Source organism: Echeneis naucrates, chromosome 10 (assembly GCF_900963305.1).
Source record: "Echeneis naucrates chromosome 10, fEcheNa1.1, whole genome shotgun sequence".
Taxonomy (NCBI): Eukaryota; Metazoa; Chordata; class Actinopteri; order Carangiformes; family Echeneidae; genus Echeneis; species Echeneis naucrates.
In genome coordinates, this window is record NC_042520.1 from 2466013 (window position 1) to 2487057 (window position 21045).

Consider the following 21045-nt stretch of genomic DNA (forward strand, 5'->3'; position numbering starts at 1 on the left):
ATGACCAATCTTGTGGCTGGCTGCTGGTAATTGAGGGGAAAAAGGGAAGTCAGCATCACATTGGAGCAGCCATTTAACTCTGAATGGCCTTCGACCTGTTTATTAACCAGCATATTAGCCCCTGTGATATGACTGTGCATTTATCTGGCTGCATTAGAGCCATTAACAGATCCATGGATGACGCAGGCCGATTATTAAAATGTGAATCTAGTTTTTAGCCAGACGATTCCTTTATTTTCACTTTAAAAAACATACACAACATCCTTTTTTCCTCCAGCAGAGTCGTAGCTGCATCATCACGAAATGGAAAAAGGGAAGGGAGAATAAATGAAAACTCAAGTCCTTTAAGGGAATAAAAATAGCTAGCTGGGTCAGAAATCAGGTGTTTTGAATCCTCAGCAGTGATTTTGGGATTTGAATTTTCTGATTTCATTTGAAAATGTGAGAAATTAAAAATATGATTGTGAAAGTGGGGAAATAATAACCTCAATCTGGACTGAAATAAAGTAAATAATCCAGAGGTGGGAAATTTTACTAGCCTGTTTTCAATATTAAGAGAAAACTATTTTGCTGAGTAATTCATAGTTATCTGTTAAACATCCTCTTTAGTCTGGTCCACGTCTGGAGGTCTTCTGACCGTACAGTTAAGTGCAGGACTGTCCTTGAGATCCGGCTCCTGCTGCTAAATTTATTCTAATTATTGACCAACGCAGACGACTCCACCAGCCTGAGTCTGGTTCCGCTCGAGGTATCGGCCTCTTAAAAGGACACTTTAGTTTCTCTTGTTGGGCTATTTTTAAAGTGCTCTGAGACAATCTGCTGTCAACTGGTGATTTATAAATAAATAAATGAATCAAGTCGGCGCTTCTTGAAGCAAATGAATCTTAAAATGTCAATCTTTTATCAGCATTTGTGGAAATGTTAGCTGTTTGATTTCTGGGTTTCTGAGTTTATTTACTCAGTTACTGTGGACATTACTGTGGATAAAGAGTTTGGTCTAGACCTGCTCTATATGTAAAGTGCCTTGATGTAACTTTGTTATGATTTGGCGCTATACAAATAAATCTGATTTGATTTTGATTTGATTTGGTTTGACAAGCCTGTTCAGATCCAGCTCCAAGTCTTTAAATCAGTTTTCAGCTCTGGCCTGGTATTCAGTAAAAACCAGTTACAATGATGAGGAAACAGAATTATTGGAATACATCCAAACATTTAAACGGTGGTCTTCAACAATAAAGCCTGTCCAGTGTGGTGACACTTTCTGTTGATCACTGTGACTTAGTGATGTGTGAAAAAAAAGAAAAGAAAAAGTAGTAAAAGACTAAAAAAAACTTGTTATTGCTGAGTGTGGAGAAAAACCTCTGCACAGTCCAGAGACTCCGGGGAAATAAGACGAATGAATGTTTCTCGTGCTCCACCCTCAGAGGAACCGGAGTTCTGGCAGCTGCCTGAAAAAGAGAGCGAAACACACCAGGACACTTTGAATGTTATTTATTCTGAGTGAGGAATAAAGAAAGGATCGAGTGCTAAGGTGGACATGGCCTTTTTTTTTTTTTCTTATTCAGTTTTGATGAACTAAACAGCTGCTGAAATGAAAAATAATGAACTAAATTGGTCGTCTTTGGGCAGCTGCACATCACCACCATCAACATCACCGTCAACATCATCTTAAAGTGTCCAGTTGCAAATTTCAAAGAAAATCTCTTTCAAACATCTTCAGCACAAGAATCGCCCACAGGTGATGGAGAATAATTTGATTATCCAACATATGACACATCTGCAACACAAAAACAACACCAACTGTGACGCAAACCAACAGCTGTCACAAATCCTTTACACATACAGTAAGGCTGGGACTGTCACATCAACACCGGCACAGAAGCTTCATGATGAACTTACAGCACGTGTTAGCCTGTAGTCATACGACATTTAGAGCTTAGTTGTTTAAACTGTTTTATTTTACATATATGTTACATTATTTTACATGCAGAGTCCCTCTGTAATTAAACTGAAATAAAAGTTAGCGAGAGTTAGTCGGAACTCTTTAAGATGCATGCTGCTTGGATAAAAAAAAAAAAAAAAAGCAGAATCATTTAATTTAGTAAATACATTAAAACATAAAAACACATTAAAAAAAACAAGTGGATAAAAAAAAATAAAAGTTTTAAAGACAAGAACAAAGAGAAGAAAAAGTCCCACATAAACACAGAAGAACTAAGATTTCGTTTTGTCCAGATTAGAGATCGGGTATTCGCTTAAATTGGATGTGCTCATCAGTTTTTGAGCTCTTTGCTGTTCTGTTCAACATTTAATAAGTTGAATGTTGTTTATTCTTCTTTTCCTTTTTATTGTAGGAGTTTTTCTTCCTCCCTTTTTGCTTGTTATTATTGTTTATATGTACAGTAGTTCAACAGCTCATCATTGTCAAATTAACATTTGCGAGTGAGACTGATAAGCTATAACTAAATTAATACAGTGGAGAACGCTTCAGTCTGATTAATAGGCCTCTTAAACTGTTGATCATGTTTAGGCACCATAAAAAACAGGAAGTACATCTGATCTACTTTTTTTCGCTGTCTAATGCTGATAAAGTGTTTAAAGAAATCCAATGAAAGTGCAGCGTGGTGACTGATAACTTAATACTAATGTGGTGCCGGGTGTGATAATTGCTGTGGGAGATCACACAGACATGATGAAGCCCGTGCTCCCTTTTTTCTTTCTTGCAAAAAGCTAAACCTGCAGCTGAACCAGCAGTGATATAATAACAAGATTTGTGTGTCTGTGATGTTATTATGTACAATAAGGACGCACTGCTGGGATGTGATAAAGAATCTGTGGTTTTCATTTGGAGCTGAATCATTTTGATACCCGATCTTGTTTAGTCTTTTAGTTAGTTTTTTTTTTTTTTTTTTTTTTAATTCTCTTACAGTTACTTGATTTAAAGTTTGTGTAATGCGTTGTTTAGAACTACTGTCAAAGTATTGTGCCATCTTGCTGAATAAGGCATAAAATCAAAGTGCAACAAAACAAGTAATTTTTTCCCCCGCTTTTTCTAAAACAAGACGCTGAGAAGGTCTGAGAGGAGATACTGCCTGGACAAAAGGTTAAAAGTTTGTGTCTTGATGTCAAACATTTTAAAAGATCAAATTGATGCCAGTTTGTGAGGTAGTTTGATTTTAAAACTTAAAAACTTTAATGTCGTCAGGCTGTAAATTGATATCAGACCTCTAAAAACCTTTGATTCCTTAAAAGCCTAACTCCGACTTGAAGTAATTATCTCTTAATGTTACTACGTTATCGTTCGATGCACTAAGCGGCTGGATTTGATCAAACATGAATACTCCCGGATGCTGTCGTACCGCTGTGACATAATGAAACACAACACTGAAACCACGAATCCTTACAGCTTCAGGCTTCCTCAGCGATTTTCCTCAGCGATTTTATCCCTAAACTGGTCGTCATGTCCAACAGCAGCGAATCAAAGAGGAGGAAAATTTTAAATGTGCCCTAAAATTGTTCCTAAATGTCCTGGGTGGGTTTATCTCCACCTGCCGAGAGTCACTTCCCGCCATCACTGGACCATGTAGGAGGAGAACGTCTCTTGGTGTTTCTCCGCGTTTCGATTGATGATTTCCTCGATGGCGATGTAAGTTCCTGTGAGGAAGCCGACCAACCCCACCAGGCTGATGACCACGTTTTTGGCGGTGACCAGCGGCGACAGGCCCTCCGTGTGAAAGGCTATGATCTGCAGGAGGGGAGGGAAGATCAGCGCCAGGAAGCTGCTGCTGACCGAGCCGACCAGGGAGATGACGAGGTCCAGCTCCGGTATCAGAATGGCGAGAGCACCTGGAGGGAAACAGATAGAACAGAGGGGTGAGAGGTCACATTGCTCGAGAGGAAAATAAGGGACTGCTCACCCCGACCATGACCTCAGATCTAATAATACTTTGTTCCATTAGCCGTCCAGATGTTACCGTTTGTGACGGCACTAACATAAACTAAATATTAATCACAACTTCATAATCAGGCTGCCTCGTGTTAGCTTCTATATTTGAGTGTAAACTTAAATAAAGGCAGTAGTATTTATTTACATAACCGTGTTATTGGAGTTTGACAACCGTTTCTTCTCCATGAATCTTCAAAGGAGGGGAAGAAAATCAGAGCCCATTTTTACTGAGCTCACTGTGAGAGGCAGGAATGCCTTGTCAGGTTTTAGAAGGATGAGGAAGCCTTCCCTCGCCTAAAGAGATTTTATCCTAAAAATGAAGACATCCTTCAATGATTTTCAGAATCTCTATCAGAAAGGGCTCGTCAGTACGAACAACTGCCTGAGGAGACACATCCTGGTTGGGAGACTCCTTTGCGTTGTTGAGACGACTGACAGAATCATCATCACTTCAGGTCTAAGGTCTTTTATTTTCCCCTAAATCAAACAAGAACACAGGAAACGTATCAGACTTACTGTGACTGTGTGTATCAAGCTTTTTTGGAAACAGAAACACGTTTTAGTAAAACCTGAATTCGTTTACAAACACAGCGACGTTCGGCCTCTTTGTGTTTGTGATGCAGAACTTCGATCATGTTCTCCCTCTGTTGGAAGAGACATAAAAGACGATTCCTTCATTTTCATCTTTTCTTTAGCGGACAGGAGCAGCAGATGAGAGGCGTTCAGAGAAGGTGAGAAGAAGAGCGAGAAAGCAAGAGGTTGTGACCCTGGGCTGCCATTGCTTTTCACATGCTGTGGTGACCACGCTGCTATGGTCACCTTCGCCACGTTGTCACGGAGGACACAAACAGCGGCCAGACAAAACAAGGGCCCGCTCCGACCCACTGACGGAGCCGAGGTGTGCGTTTCCGACCCCGCTGGGTGAAGCTTACACAATTTACACACCAGAAATGTGCTGCACACACACACAAAAACACAGACTGTCAGTAACCATCTTCTCCCACAGAGAGCGGAGAGGACGAGTCAGGTGTTCTTCTTCTTTCTGTTTGTCAGACGCCCAAAACAGCGGCTGACAAAAGACTCTTTAAAGCATAATCAATTGCTTGCAACTGCCCGTTCACAAAGTCTGTTAAATTAACATACAGGGTGATGGCAAGGTCAAGCTTTCATGTGACCAGAGGGTGTGCTCCCACAGAATAAACCTGCCACGTCTAGGGAATGGGGCTCCCCGTTGAAAGGCGTTCTTCAAAACCACATTTGAAGATTCCTGAGCCATCAAGTGAGGCTGTGGAGGAGGACGGCGAGGGGGGAGAAGGAGCGGTGCATGGCTAAAGAGTGCTCTGAGCCTTCATGGAAACAAAGGCTGCAGTTAAAAAGCCTGTCTGCAGTCCCCCAAGACAGGGAGGCAGAATGAGGATCATCAGACAGCTTCAAAGGGCTGAAGAGCGAACGCGTCAAGCACACTAATTTGGCCTTCCAAGGGCTGATATAACTGATCCAGAGAAAACGCTCCACTTTCTCCCCTTCAGCCTTCTGATCTTTGGTGCCTGAGAGCTCTCCCACAGGTACAGCCTCCTTCAGAAAAAGACAGAGATGTGACAAAGGGAGAAAATGTGGCGATGCTGGTTTTATGCTGTTGGGTAAATCAATCACAGTGTTTGATAAAAACATACGCTGCAGAGGTCGCAGAGGTTCTAACTGTAAATGTCAATTATCACATCTTAAAGTTGACACTCTTGAAAGAGATTGAAATTAGAAACAATTCACAAACAACGTCAATATTTCATACTGTCGCTGTTTGTCTTAAGTGTTGATATCCATGAAGATATATTTCTGATTTCATGAACTGAAAGTCATCTCAGAGTCTTTTAACGTCTCCTCCACTGCGTTGTGATGTCATAAAATGGCAGGTTGGTTTAGTTATTTCAGTTATTACAGCATCTGCTTCTGCTGCTGTATGACCAGAAACTAAAAGGCTGTTGAAAGTTGAGCACCTCTGCCAAAGGTCCAGGGTACTGGAGTTATTTTAAGTATTCCTTTTGGCTTCTACAGTAACTTTTTCATCGTTTATCAGATCCAACCAGCGTGCTAAAATACTGCTGACGCAATGCTGTAATTTAATTACTAAATGAGACTTTGTCGAGACATGTAGATGTGAAAATCTGGGGAATAGGAATAAGTGGGAAGGAGGAAAAAGCCAGGAGCTTTTTGTAGTAATTTAATTTTCATTTCCTTGGACATGAACGGTGAGTAAAGCTAAATCTGTGTGGAATTGTGGCTATCATTTAGAATAACAAGCTATCACACAACTACAAACTCCAAGCTTTTATCTTCACACCCTCCACCACCAACAGGGAGGCCAGGCCAGTTCATACAGGCAGCTGAAAAATGAAATAGGTGGCAGACTCAGAGGAAAGGGACAAAGTCGCAGTATGAATGTATTCAGACTGTCAGCAGGAAGTTTCTAACCGAGTACCCAACTTTTAAATCCACTAGCAGAAAGAACTCCTCAGCCAGGTGGAGTCAATTACCTGCAGCTGCAAAGCCTTGGCCAACAGGAGGGGATGCTCTGGGATTAGATCTAAGATTGGTAGGGAGTCTTAGGCTTCCCTCCCTCCAAAGATGGCATGTCATGCTGTCTTACTGCCTCATCTCTTCACCTCGCCGTCAGCAAACGCCACAGGACCGAACCCGGGCCAACTTCGACTTTCATCTGCTCCACTCCGAGCCAGCTGATTGGCCGCCAGGTGGACTTTGGCTCATTAAAACAGAGGGGAGTTCAGGCACCATGGCAGCCTCGCAGGCCATTTTCAATGACACCAACAGCAAGGGAAGAGCCAAGGTCTGTAGATGTTTCGTAATGTTAATTGGTTAGGAGAGGATCTGCTCAGCGTGGAGCTGTGGGCAGCACCAGACAAGACTTAACTTCTCTGACACTTCTCGTCTCATCTCAAAACAGCAGTCAGTAAAGTAAAAGAGTCTTATCGACATTATAGCAAATTTCTCCTCGATTCTCCCGTCAGTGCAGGGAGAAGGTGCACCACGTCAGGCAACGCTCCTTGAGGAGACGGAGCTTGTGGGCATCTCAATGCACCACGTCTTGTGAACCAAATTATTCTTAAGTTCTCGCCGTTGTAAACACTGATGGTCCGTGTTTTGTCTCACTAATTTCTGCAGATGTGTGACTCAGTTGTTTAACTGTAATGAGGCTTTGAGCCCGACGTGTTTCCACTGAGCGGTACAGTTCAGTTCAGTACAGTCTGTAATAATTAGTGTTTCCTTTGACTAAAGTTGTGAATGGTACCATTTTTTGGTTGATTTGCTGACACAAAGCAGTAACAAAATGGTTCAAGCAGTTGTGTGTTGTGTACATTTATGTTGTAACTTGTTTCCTGGAGACTGATCCGGCAGTTACATTCATCTCATTGGTTGAAAAGTGTTTAAGGTTTATCAGGATTTCACTTTACTGAAGTTCACACAAACTGATGCGCTTTTAATATTTTCTGAAAATGCACTCAGACTGAAAAACATGGATAATAAAGTTAATTTCCTGTAAGTGGATGTGTATTTTTCTTATATTTTTAGCTTTCCTTATTTTTAATACGCATTAAAAGTTACAATTTTATAGACAAAGACACTACTACACTATACACCAGTATAGTAATACTATGCTACAACACTTGAGAGCCACTGATTTAGTCGAACTACAACTGCTGTTCTGTCAGGGAACTTTGTTCATAGTTATTTCCCATTTTGTTTTTTAAAATGCCATTTCTTTTCCACATTGGTGTGTGCTTCTTTCATCTGTCATCTTGAGGCCTTTTAATGTCTCATATGTTTTTTAGCTTACAATATTCGACAGCTGTGAGCAAATACGGCAATAACCACGACCTCTGGGTGCATACAGAGCTGTTTCTTGTCTTTTGTTACGGAGCAGAGTGACTTTGCCTTGAGATGACTTTGGTGCTGTGAATCTGATTATCCCATCTTCACATTACATCTTGTAATGGGTTTCGCTGTCGGCGACCGTCTGAAGAATTGCTCCATGTCACATTAAAATGACAGTGGTTATTACCCTGCAGAAGATGTGGTTGCATGTCGCAATAAGTAGGTGGACAATTTATTTATCACCTAGACCTAGTCAATGACAAATCTATAAACCATGATGCTGGAGAGCGGCAGACAAAGTAATAAACCTTTTAAATATACTGATTTGTGTCTCATCATCACCAGCGAAATATAGAATTTAACCAAACAGCCCTGAACCCTAATGATCATTAAGTTGGCATCAAACATGCCTCCTGTGCCACTTTGCCTGAGTAATTCCTCTCACTCCATCCCTGCTGATTGCCCTCCATTTTTCTATCAGCATAACCTCTGGCTCACTTCCCTTACTGCGACCACTTCGTCACAGTGTTGAGTCAGCAGTTGGGGTTTCTCCTCGCCCCGATGAGCTGAAAGAGAAGGGAAAACTCTTTTCAAGCAGACACAGCTCTGGATTTATCGCCCACTGAACTGCTGTCGCTTTAAATAGCCAAGTTTCAGACGCACTCAACCTTCTTGTGTCCTGAGAAATAACAGGAAAGATGAAGCTGTTTCAGCGTGTGACTGAGGTCAAGGGCACAGAAAGCATTTTTTACTTGATTAAATGTGTTTACATGTGATAGTTATCGAGCCTTATAGTGTACAAAAAATTCTGTTTGACTCATGCCAAATTTGTCAAGTTGATCCTCACAACTATGTTGCAGGCAGTTTCATAAACTCTTGCAATACGATGCTGTTAAAATGGCGGCATTGAGGAATGAACCTTAATTTTCAGATTTCCTTATGTACCTCCAGTCAGTATGAGTAAAAAGTATTTTGAATTGACTGAAAAACATCACAGGCAGCACGGTGGCATGGTGGTTAGTGCTGTTGCCCCACTAAAGTCCTAATGTGCAGCGAACACTTCCTCCATGTGCTGCTTTGCAATAAGATTTTCATGATGGCGCCAGGAAATGGGATTGCTTGCTCTGTGGTAAAACAACTATGGCTCTTGATGTTTGTCCTTTCTTTGTCCTGTTGGATCATTTATGTGATTTTGTCTCTTAACTTATTCTGCTGTTTTTACCCTTCCTTTCATTCACTGTGCCAGCAGGTAGATACTTTGATTACCTCTGCACGAGACAAATAAAACCTTAAACTTGGGTTAGGGTTAAAATCCCTTACAAATATATAAATCTTTAACAGGAAATGTGATTCCTTTTTATTTTTTTGCTCTGCGTGCCACTTTCCACTGTGCTCAAGACCTATGTTATTTATTTAAAAACCACAGCTTCAGAACAAATTGATATGGATTTATACATGAGGCCTCGCTCTGAACAAGCAGTAATAGATAGATATACTTTATTTATCCCAGGCTGGGAAATTGCAGTAAACATCCTTATTCAGCATACTTTCATTTCAAGCTGCACAATTAAGAGCAATCATTTCCCACTATTGTCGGCTTTAGCTCAGAAGGTAAATCGTTGTTTGCATTCATTGTGATTTCGTCTCAAGGCACCTCTGTGCCTTTTTCACCACAGTCTCTCATTTTCCTGCTCAGGCATAAATTCTCAGGCGGCTGTTCAAAGCTAAGTCTCTGTTATCTAAGATCTACATTAAAAGGTGTGTTTGTGTATAATTTGGTCTTCATAGGCTGTTAGATTGCTGTGATTTAGTGTGTCCTTGTTATTACCCCACATTTAATGTGAGCTTTTGTTCCATGTTGTGTTCATACATTCATGCTATCATTTGGCATTTGTACAGTGACTGCAACAGTGAAATAACATGCAGCATGCTTGAATGGTTTAGTTAGACTCTGGATCAATTAATGCCTCAGGACTTGCAAACACAGAATTCTACTCTTCAAACAAGCACTCTACAGCTCATCACTTTCTTTCTTTAGAATGAGCTGACCAGTTCGGTTGAGCAGGCAAAGGTCTGAGAGCATCTCTGGTTGTTTTACTAAATCCACCAACCTCTCTGTGCTTTAAAAAAAAAAAAAAAAGAAAAAAATCCCCTTTGAAGTTTTCATGTTTGACACAGATGCCCATAGATTGTCTGCTTTGGTCAGGTGAGATCAATGATATTTGATCTCAGTAAAACGTGCAAAAATACGCTGAAACTTACTGGAAAGACACAAAGAGAAAAACTGTTAAAGAAATACACACACACACACACACTACAACATTTATATCTGAAAATAAGAGCTCATGAATTCCAGATATCATAAAGAATGATTGAGATCGAGGCTAGTGAATCTAGAGCTCCAAAGAGAGGCCTTAGAGAGCACATTTACGCCACAATGATTGTTGGCTCTTAAGACCACAAATATATGTCCTTAAAAGAGTAAAACATGGGACCTTTAAATATAATATTTTCGCAGTGAGGAGACACACTGAAGTCATGCTGGCAGGGTGTGAGTGGTTTTCTCTCCTTGTCATCGAACAACATACTGTCTATGTTTCTGTATCCTGCAACACTGACAACTGATCCAGCGAGCTAATAGCCCCATTTATGTCCATGTCTGTGGAGTAATAGAAGCACTACACTTAGATCAGATAGAAAAGCCTACGTCCGGCTGGCCGTGCAAACGCTGATTGTGCAGCAGCAGTACTCAGAGATTGCGAGGGAAAGTGTGATAAATAAGGTGTGCTGCTTGTTTAGAGTGTGGCTGATGAATACATCCATATCAATCACTGCTGGGTCTATAATTTTGAAGAAAATTACACACGTCTTGAGCAAAATATAAAGCAAGAAAATGTCTTCTGTCAAAGATGAACATTTTCATGTCGGACAAAGTGGTCACATGCCTGAGCGTTTTGTTGCTAAGTGATACTGAAAACATTTTATAATGAATTTTTGAATGATTCAGGTGTTAGAGCAAACATTAAACAGTTGGAGGTTTTATTTGTTGCATGGTAAAGAAGAACATACTGACGTAATCAGTCAGATCAGTCTTATTGTCTTATTGTTAGATTATTGTTCTGAGTGAAATATTCATGTGTGTATTTCATTAGCTTCCTTTTGAAAAGGAAGAGGGAACGGAAAAAAAAAATTTGGAACGTTGGTCATGTTTCCCAACATGGTGGCCTTGAAGTAATGACAGGACTGAAGTGAAGCTTGAAAGGTAAAGAAATGATGACACCTCAGGAACTGAGCTGACCTAAAGGCGTCCACTGAATAGGCAATATCGTGTGAAGAGATGCTGAAACTACAAATGGCTCGGAATCAAATCACATAAATTGTCCCTCTGCTGACACAGGAGAGACACAATTAGTGAAAGGACGAAAAGAAAAGTCATAAACAGTCAAATATGTGATTGATGCTTATTTTGTTACACAACGCAAACAACACATACCACAGCATGAACTGCCGTTCTTTTCTTTGTGGTGCATTGTGAAAACTTTCTGGCCTGCCATGTCGCTCGCAGAGAATGGAATGGAACCTGTGATTACATGAAACCTGCTAGACGCCCCCCCCCCAAAAAATGACACAAAAACAACAGAAGTCAACAAACAATGACGGAGAGTCAAAAGCTCTGCTGGTGGTTTGACAAAAAAAAAAACATGAGGAAAAGAAACAGGCCTTAATATCAGATATCTAAGGCCACTTTAAATTTACCTTGCTGCAGAAAACTCAAACAACATGCTAACTAAATATTTCCAGTCCATGAATGGAAAATTTGGTGTCACAGGAATTCTAGAGGAGAAACAAACAAACAACAGAAAAGTCTACTTTAAAGGACAAGATAGCATCATGATTCATCCTCAGGACACAACATGTTTATAAAACTTCATGCCAGCTTGTTTAGTTATTTTTAAGATATATGACTCTGGACCCAAATGTTGTACAGATGGAGGCTCCCAGAATGAGGAGGATAAATAAGAGGAGAAAACAACAGCATCAAGGGGTGAAGGTCGTCCTCGCCTTGATGCTGTTCTGGCCTGACTTTAAAGATAGATAGATACTATTTACTAGATAAGATGTACTTCATTGATCCCAAACTGGGAAATTCTTCTGTTACAGCAGCCAGATATCAGACATAACAGATGAACTGTAAAACATAAAATAGAATGTAAAGAATATACAAATGTGCATGTCATTTATAAAAGAGCTTCTCAGGCGCTACTTCAGGATTTTGAGGTGCAAGACAGTGAGAGCAGCACAATCAGCTATTGTGACCTTGAACTATCTAAAAATAAATAAACGCAGTCGGTACGACACTAAGATAGACACAGCATGCTCATATTATTCAGCCCAGCCAGACTGCGATGCTTTAAACCACAAGGACGAGGAAATCTAAGATCAAATAATGATGACTTGAGCTTTCCTCATGTCTGGACAGAGCGTTTTAATTTCTGATGCAGAGAAATTGGGTTTCTTTTTCTGTCCTTCAAATCATTGAGTCCTGTTCTTAAGACAAGATTTACCGGCACTGACAACTGTGCCTTCCAGCAAAATGTTTTCTTCTTCTTTGAAACAAAAAGCTTCAGGATAATTTGGACATCATACATAATTTTGATTTAAGCCCATATCTTCCTGAGCGGAGCATATGGGATATGACAGAGCTGCGTGTAAAAACACAGCCACTTCACTAATGGCCACTGCACTGATAGTGGAGAGTCATCTCTGCAATTTAAGATATGAATATCTGATATATCCCAGTAATATTCCATTGATGATTAATAAAAGACATTACATATGTTTTGATATACTTAAAATGAATACATGCCAGAAAATATATGAGCGTCTAATATCTAGATGCTGACAATGAGAAAACAGAGAAGCTGAAAGCAAAGAGAAAACGGAGCAAGTGAGGGAAGATGGAGTTGGAGGGAGAGGCTGACCTTTCCCGCCCAGCAGGAGGTCCATGCTAAAGACAGAAATCCTCAGGCTGACGATCTGCGCTGCCTGTGCTTCTTTTAGCTCAGCTGAAGCAACCTGGCGGTTTGCATGTTTGCAGACAAAGGTTGTCATTCAAAGATAAGGCCAGCTTAAAAAAAATGTGACTTGCACATTCAGACACCGTGTTCTGATCTGCTTCTCAGATGTGACCTTTAGAACTAGGCACGTGCAAGTGATCACTCAGGCAACAACTGTTACCTTATCTTACACACATATCTGTGCGGCCTAACAGATGGAAAACAAAAGAAAATACAGATGTAATATCACAGCATAGAGAAAACAGTGTCCAACTGTTGTGTTGAATTACACAACATCCAAAGACAGGAACGTTACCAATATACCAAGTTCACCTTCTGTCTGTTTTTATTCGCCCTATAATAAAATAATTATGGAAATAAAGGTTCACATTCTCCATTTCATTGTTTAGGCTGGGATTTTTAGTGCTTGGAGATTGTTCGCTAAACTTTCTTGTGTGTGACACTTTTTGACACACACACAAACACATCTACCTCTCATCACAGCCTGCATTAGTCATGGGGTCTCTGTACGTGAACAGCGACTGTGAATAGAACCTCATGACCCAGCACGACCCAGCATTCAGTGTTAGACCTTACTATTCTCACTTGTGGCTGAATGGGAGCAAATTCCTACAGCCAGATTTCCCTTTTAATTGCATAGATGTGTTAAAAATATTTAGCAGTATTTAATTTAAGCTTATTTGTAGCCCCAAAATAAGCAAAATGGGCAGAAATCAATAGTGGCTTTTTGGTTATTTTGTTTTGAAGAAAGCCTTTTCTACAATAAACCTACAGTTGGTTCATCACATCACATCAGACATTTGATGTGGTGCCTCTAATAGACACCAGCTGAAACAAGCACAGAAAGCAAAGGCTAAACAGAGATAAATCAGCTCTGCAAGACACAACAGTGAATGTGTGCACACGCCATGTTTTTGAAAGGGTAAAAAATATGACAGCACTACAGTCCGACAACATTCAGCCTGCATTCCCAGTGGCGTGCCACCTTTGTGCCACAGTGCTCCAGGATGAAGTACAAAAAGAAAAAAAGAGAAGGCTCACGCGACATCCTCATGTCGTCTCTTGTTCCCGTCAACAGCTTAACAGCACATGCTAGCTGCTCAACCAAAGCCTGTGGCAAAGTGACTCAGACAAAGGAAGCACTTTTAAAGAGGAAATGAAATGACCAGTACAGCCAATATAGGGAGCTAGACAACAAATTTGTGTTTGGTTTATCTCTCAGTAAGAATGTGTACATGGGTGAGGGCAAGTTCTGTATTTAAAGCGCCATTAAATCAGGGAATTGTGGAAAGAAAGAGCTGTCTATGTTTCACTGGATTTTCTATTAGAGCTGTAATTGTGTGGAGAATATTTGTTTTCTTACATTACTCTTAAATTATTCTGATGGACCTGGTTGGTGTTTGCAGAAAACCAGATATTGATGGCATGTTTACGACAAGTTCAGACTTGAGGTCTGAACACTTGGAGTACTCTCATCAACAGTGTCTTTTCCTACACTAAAATTCTAAATACAAAAATATATGCTCATTGAAGAGGCCACTCGTGTTCTTTGCAGCCTAGGGTATGTGGAGAGAGTCAAAGAACTGGTATTGTGATGGATAGACGGATTAACTCTCATTTATTGTTCTTGAAAAGTCTGTGCTGAGACTGCGACATCGATGACAGGCATATTTGGGTATCATCTGTATAGCAGTGATATGGTAAGTAATGCTAGATAATCAGAGCTGTGACACATTTGATACTGCCTCTGGAGACATGACTCAAACCAAGAATGGGCTTTCTTGGAGATGCCTACACATCGGAGAGCTCAGTCAGCAAGACGTGGATGTTCACGGTGAAAAGGAAGCAGAAAGATAAGACAGCAACGGACAAAAGAGCGGCGTTGTGGGACACAGTTGATTCCAGGAACAGCAGGTAGCAGTTTGCAGCCAAAAAGCTCTGATATTATACAAACTGTGTTTCAGCCACCAAACCATCTGGATGATAGAATAAATAAGAAAGCTACAAATGTGAGCTTGTATCCTTTATTTGTGAAAACTTCTCCTGCCAAGTGGCAATATTTTTAATATTTATGTCACACATTAGTCAGCACTTTCTGGCTATCAATCACAATTTTACAAGCCACAGTAGTACACAAAAGCTTTTCCCTTTGAGGTTGTTTCAGAAATCTATATCTGCCACTGCCGGTCAAGATCATTGGATCCAGCTTTGCCAGAGGCTTAGTGATAAGAATTTATTTTGAGTGCTCATGTGAGATATATTAAAGTGATCAAACAGTAAAAGAAGGACAGCCTTCGGGCAATCCTTGTCAGACCCTGTAATATAACAGCATCATGACAAGTACAACTACAAGAAACAATATGGAAGCGTATAGCCTTCCTGCCTCTCCCATTCAGAGGCTCTCTGATCCAAAGCAACAGTAACAAAAACTGTACACTCCTCCATCCCTCGGCCTGTCTCTGGTGAATTAGAACTGAGAGTTCTCTTCAAAAGAAATGAACCGACCTTTTCCAGCAGGAGTTTAAGTTAAAAGAGGGACAGTCTAAAACACAGTGGTTGTTCTGGCTTTTAACTCTCATTTAAATGTTTAAGTTCAAACTGAAATGGTCTTGAGAGATGGGTTATGAGAAATATTGAAAACTCTTGGCCATTTTGGCAAAATTGGAGATCCTGTGACATTTTCCGGCACAATTCTAAAGAAATGTTGACATTGTGGATGGTCTGTCAGCCCACCAATTTAAACGTTTCAAAATGGTAAAGAAGAAGTGAACAAATATTTTCCAGACACTCAGAGTTAAAGTCGGGAAAACGTCTAACATTAAATATCCTTTAGGACTAACGCATGGGCTCTGCTACGCTTCTAAATAACTGACAGAGGTCTCTCTGGATTTCTATTTCAGTCTAAGAGTCTTCATGGTACTTTTCCATGAGGATTTTCTTCTTTCACACAGTGCTGAAGCTGGTCCATGCAAAGCTCCCAAGGGTTTAGTTTCTCTGGATGCTGTACACTCATACTTTGCACCACAGACCAAGAAAGGCAAACACTGGTAAAAATACAGCAACGGGGGTGTAACAAAGATAAATGTTACGCCATGCTGACATCAAAGAGGCCACGTCTTCTCTCCGTACAAAGACTGAGACTCTTGGAGGATTTCTCTTCAAGACAGACTCCACTTGTGTGCAGCTGATATTTCACTGCTTCAATTTCATCTTGAATTTGGATTCAAAACCAAATCTCCTGAGGAACACAATTCCTCCACCAGACCCCCCCCCCACATAAACAACACATACTCTGCTCGGTGCCCCAGAAACCACAAGCAGCCTTGCAAATGACCGGCAGACATGAAGTGGCACATGTATGCATTTATTCCCTTTTATTAGCTTATCAACATGCATGTGCAGACACCTGCACACTGTGGCAAATCCCAATTTGCATAATTCTCTATAGGTTCCAATCACAGCTAATAAAGGAAATGAAGATCCTGGGGCTAACAAGAGCACTGGTCCTGTAAGTCAATAACTCTGCCGTGACTTGAAGTTTTATTCAATGTGAAGTGCAGTGAGGTGAGGCTGCAAATGAACTGAAGCAGGACATTTCCTGACAGGAATAAAAATCTTATGTTTGCCCATTTATAATGGTTAATCTGTCAAGTTATGTGGTGGACAAAACCAGCCTGATGCTCATAAACCCAATACTGAATAACAACATCCATCATTCAATACAGGCTTTTATACGAAGCACTTGACATCTAACTACCTCACTGAACTGGGAGAGTGGTGCATTTCAATAACACGTGTACATTAAATCGGGATTATTGTAATTGCATTCATCACCAGGAAGACAATCTTTTGGCCATTTCAGAAAAATAGGCTTTGAAGAAGCTGATTTGAGGCTGATGGAAGATAGTTTTCAAATACAGCTGCTACATTGACCTTTTTTATGAGTTCAAAGTTACTGATTATTGTTACCAGGTGTGTTTTCATGTGCATATTTGTTCTGCAGAGACAAAAAAACTTCAGACAAAGCTCTTGAGGAATTGCACAAAACAAACTCACATTCATTACATTCCTTAAATTAATCTATTAAACATAAATGTTTTCAGTCTACCGTTTTAATCTTCGCTTGTTTGTGAAGGTTTAATGTCCCTGACTGGAGAATTAGTGCCACCAGCTGTTTCTCTTGACTCAACTCTACTCAAATATTTGCATAAGTACCATCAGCAAACTGCCATTTGAAGGATAAAAGGATATGCTACTGATCTGATACTCAGTCCACACGTACCATATTCATTGCAAACACAACGAAATGTGGGCATGAGCTTCCATCCTTCTCATTACCTGTAGATTGGCAATCGATTTCAGTGTGCCTGCTGCAAACACAATTACTTCTTCAGTTCCTTGTTTTTGACAAACTAAGCTGTTTTGAAGGCTTCATTTAGCTTTCTCTTTTTCCTCTAAACAGCATCAACAACAGCGACCATGGCTCATTTTTAGAACAAGTAACGGGATAGTGTCATCCATCCAAAATTTAATTTGTGTCATCGATCATGTCTTGCCACAGCATGCAATGGAAGCAAAAATCAGGTTCAGTGAAAGGATCAATGAAACTCCTCTTGAATTGGTTTCTGAGTCCGCTGCCTGGATTAAACCATTTAGTAGCTGCTTTAGAAGCACTTTGTATCCATCCACTAATCCATTCATTTTCTTCCAATTCTCCAGGTCTGTTTTTTTCTGGTTGTGGGTAGCCTAAATGTCTTCATCGGCAGCAATGAACTCTGGCCGAGGCAATCCAGGCAAGGTGTGTTGTGCGTCTGATTCCTTAAAGCTTCTTGTTCTGTGTGTAAGAGAGCCGAGGCATCCTGTGAGGGCAACTCTCCTCTGCTTTAGTGACATTGCTCTCTGCAAGTCACTTGTAAAAAGCATCTGCCAAATGAAAAGCCATTAACTCATTCTTCCAGCTGCTCTCCAAAGCTAATGAAGGACAGGTGAGGGCTGTTAGCTAGACCGATCTTTAGATGGAGAATTTCTGCTTCTGATTTATTGTGCCCGTAAGACTGCAGATGTTTCTCCAACCTGTCATTTCATTTTGAGTCTTACCTTCACCCCCAAAGACCTCAAAAAGAACCGAGGCTATCAGTTATTATTGTTAAAGAATAACAACCCTTTTTCAGATGACCACAATGTTGCCGAATGTGGAGCTGCTGCTCATATCCACATAAACCTTTTAAAACTAAACACCTTTAGGAAATCTATCCGTTCATTATCAATACTGGAGCTGATGTTGAGTGAGGGTAGTGTCAAAACTGACAGCTATTACGTTACTGGTTTTTCCATTTCCATTCACAGGTCACCTACTCCATCACAGGGAGGCCAGCGAACAAGTGTTGCACAAATACCTGTCTGGGTGAACACATGAGCAACACACACACACTGCTCCAGGAATAAAGACGCACATAACTTGTAAGTGTTAACTCAGGCATCCTATCAACCATGAAGAGTACACACAAACACAATAATGCATTGGGGTGTTGCACAAAAAGAAAAAAAAAACAAAAGACATGTAATATTAAAACACACAGCTGTTTTTAGTGCCAAAATCTGTGTGTTCTGTAATATGCTATGTTAAACTGCTTCGCCTAATCGTCCCAGTTCCTCATAGGTCCTGGGAACACTAAGAGAAACATACAAAGTGGACATTTAGCTGCTGGTTTAGCTCATGATGCTCCACAGTACTTAATAATTGGTTGTAATTCCTCAACAACTGGCTCCGATCACCTTCAGTCTTCTGACTAATATTAAGCCAATCCAAGATTCAAACCAACAGCTCTGAGTATGTAGTGCATCTGCTTATCTGATCTCCAGGTTTCTGAGATGTACACTAACACAACTGCGGCTATTCTATTTTCTCTGGTAAATTACTTTAACACAAGAAAGGACAACTTTAAAGGGGCTGATTTTAGATGTGGTTTTGAGCTGGTTGTCATTTGAATCATTAATAAGAAGAAATAAATAAAAGCGCATTCATTTCCTTGTTTAGGGCGCTTTAAAGTACCAAATGGTGTGTTGATTGTCGCTGCTCATTTTGTGTATAAATGAACATGATAGGAAAAAAAAAATGCAATAAAAGGAACGAGGCATTCCACAGAGGGAACTTAAAAAACTTTACAGTAGCCAGCAAATAATCACAAAACAGATGCCAGGCATCTTGTTCCTCCTAAGAACTGAAACTAAGCATCGTGCTGGGCTTTCCTGCACGGGACTGTGAGAACGCACAATAAATGAAAAGAAGAAGAATGAGCTGGTCTGAAGCCAGAAACTGCAAAATGCTTCTTGGGTGATAGAATCTCCTGTATTCATGACTAAAGTGATGTTGAGGATGCAGGAGATCTGGTAGATTCTTTTCTCCCTGTCTTTTGTTTTTTGTCTGTTACTCATCCTCCTATCCCCCTACCTTCCAAAACTGGAGATTTTGGGTGGGAAAGTTGAAGAATCCACCAATCAGACATATTTTCAACGAAACATTTACCTGTTTCCTGAACTAAACATTTAAAAAAGTTTCTTTTTTATGAAACATTTGCAAAGCTCATGACAAAAAAAGAAAATGTGTTAACCTTTTCCATATTTATGGTTGCTGTTTTACAGTTGTCTTCTTCATTGCCTTTTGTTGGCACTTCTGTGTTTGTGCATAATTGACACCTTTACATTAGACTTCAATAAACACTTTTAAAGCTAGGCTTTAAAGCAATTATTTTAAAAAGAGCAATACACAAGACACAGATGGACAGAGACATTACTCACTGAAACAAATAACACTGATGATCTCATAACAGCACCATTGGGCAAAGTCTGACAGATTACATTTGAGTGATTACTCTCATAGTCAGAGAATTGGATTTGGACCACAAGAGTGGTTAATGTCAGTGTGCGGTATCTGGCACTACTTTGTTCCCTGATTTAGACTTACATGTGAAGATGACCAAGACGGTGCGAAGCAGAAGGTCGACCGCTGTCTCCCATCTCTCAGGAACGCGAGCCACGACTGGTGGTATAAGGATCTCTGCTGGAACGTAGAACTGCAGGGCGAAGGTGATGAAAATACCAAAGCAATATAGAAGCTTTACAGCCTGGTAGGTCCTGGAAGAAAAAAGGAAATAAAGAGTGTCTGAGATACTGTTGCTGATATGAAAGCATATTTGCAAATAATATTATATAATATAAATTATTGCAGAAAAAAAAAGAAAAAGAAAAATCATGTTTAAATTAGTTTAGTGCAAAATTATTACAAGAGGAAGAGGAATCAGCTAGTAGTCCTTGTGAAACACAAACACTGTCTGTCTCTCCCTGTCCACTACTCAATTTTATCCAAAACAGACGCTGCTAATTACAGTCTTTCTGTTTTCAGCCTCATTGAATGGCCTGTTTGTTCCACTAATTAGTGGCATCGGCCCAGTAAATAGGGGACATTTCAAAAGACGTCAGTCCCCTGCAGCCGTAGTGATAGCAACAAGAAATGGACAAACAACTCGGATCCGAGTGTTTGGTTTCATTAACTTTCTGATAAAAGAAGAAAAACAATCTCACAGGAGGAACAAGTTGAGGAGGGCACTTCCTAACTGAGCTTTTTCAACACAGGGATGAAGATGAATGGTGTTAATAAGAACTGCCGGGAACTAGACCAGCCAACACACATCGTAAATTTGTCTGGGAAGTTAGTTTCCTCTGAGGATGCAGGCCAAAATATTTCCCTAACCTATTTAATTCCTGGACACCGCTTATTAGCTTCCTGTCTGCAAAGAGGATAGTGCCTATTAACTGAGATTAACAACTGAAAAAGCTTCATAGCTATTAAACAATGATATGAGAAGATATCTTTTTTTTTTTACAAATCACCCTTGACATGCTGAGCAGCTGGTCCTCTGTATTCCCTGTCAGACGGCACCTATTCACAGGTTTGATCAAACTAATTCAGGATTCAATTTAAGGATTTATAACCAGTTTATGAAAGACAGTAGGTAAAACAGTGTAGCTGGTATTGTTGCTTTAGAGGGGATTATTCTGTTAAATATTTTACGTGGTTGAATTACCAATTCTAATTAACATCTGGCACACACTTGAACTGGGCAGTCAGCCACT

General features: G+C 40.2%; 1 protein-coding gene across 5 annotated transcripts in view; it reads right to left on the reverse strand.

Annotated features, from left to right (window-relative positions):
- Positions 1-2877: 2877 nt before the first annotated feature.
- slc36a1 (solute carrier family 36 member 1) overlaps positions 2878-21045 on the reverse strand; it is a 35873-nt gene continuing 17705 nt past the window's right edge. For all 5 annotated transcript variants that reach the window (XM_029511906.1, XM_029511905.1, XM_029511909.1 and 2 more), the window contains 2 exons: positions 19877-20046; positions 2878-3846 (listed from right to left, as the gene is read on the reverse strand). In XM_029511906.1, coding sequence (XP_029367766.1) covers positions 3572-3846; positions 19877-20046 — 445 coding nt within the window. In that variant the 3' untranslated portion in view covers positions 2878-3571. The remainder of the gene's footprint in view (positions 3847-19876; positions 20047-21045) is intronic.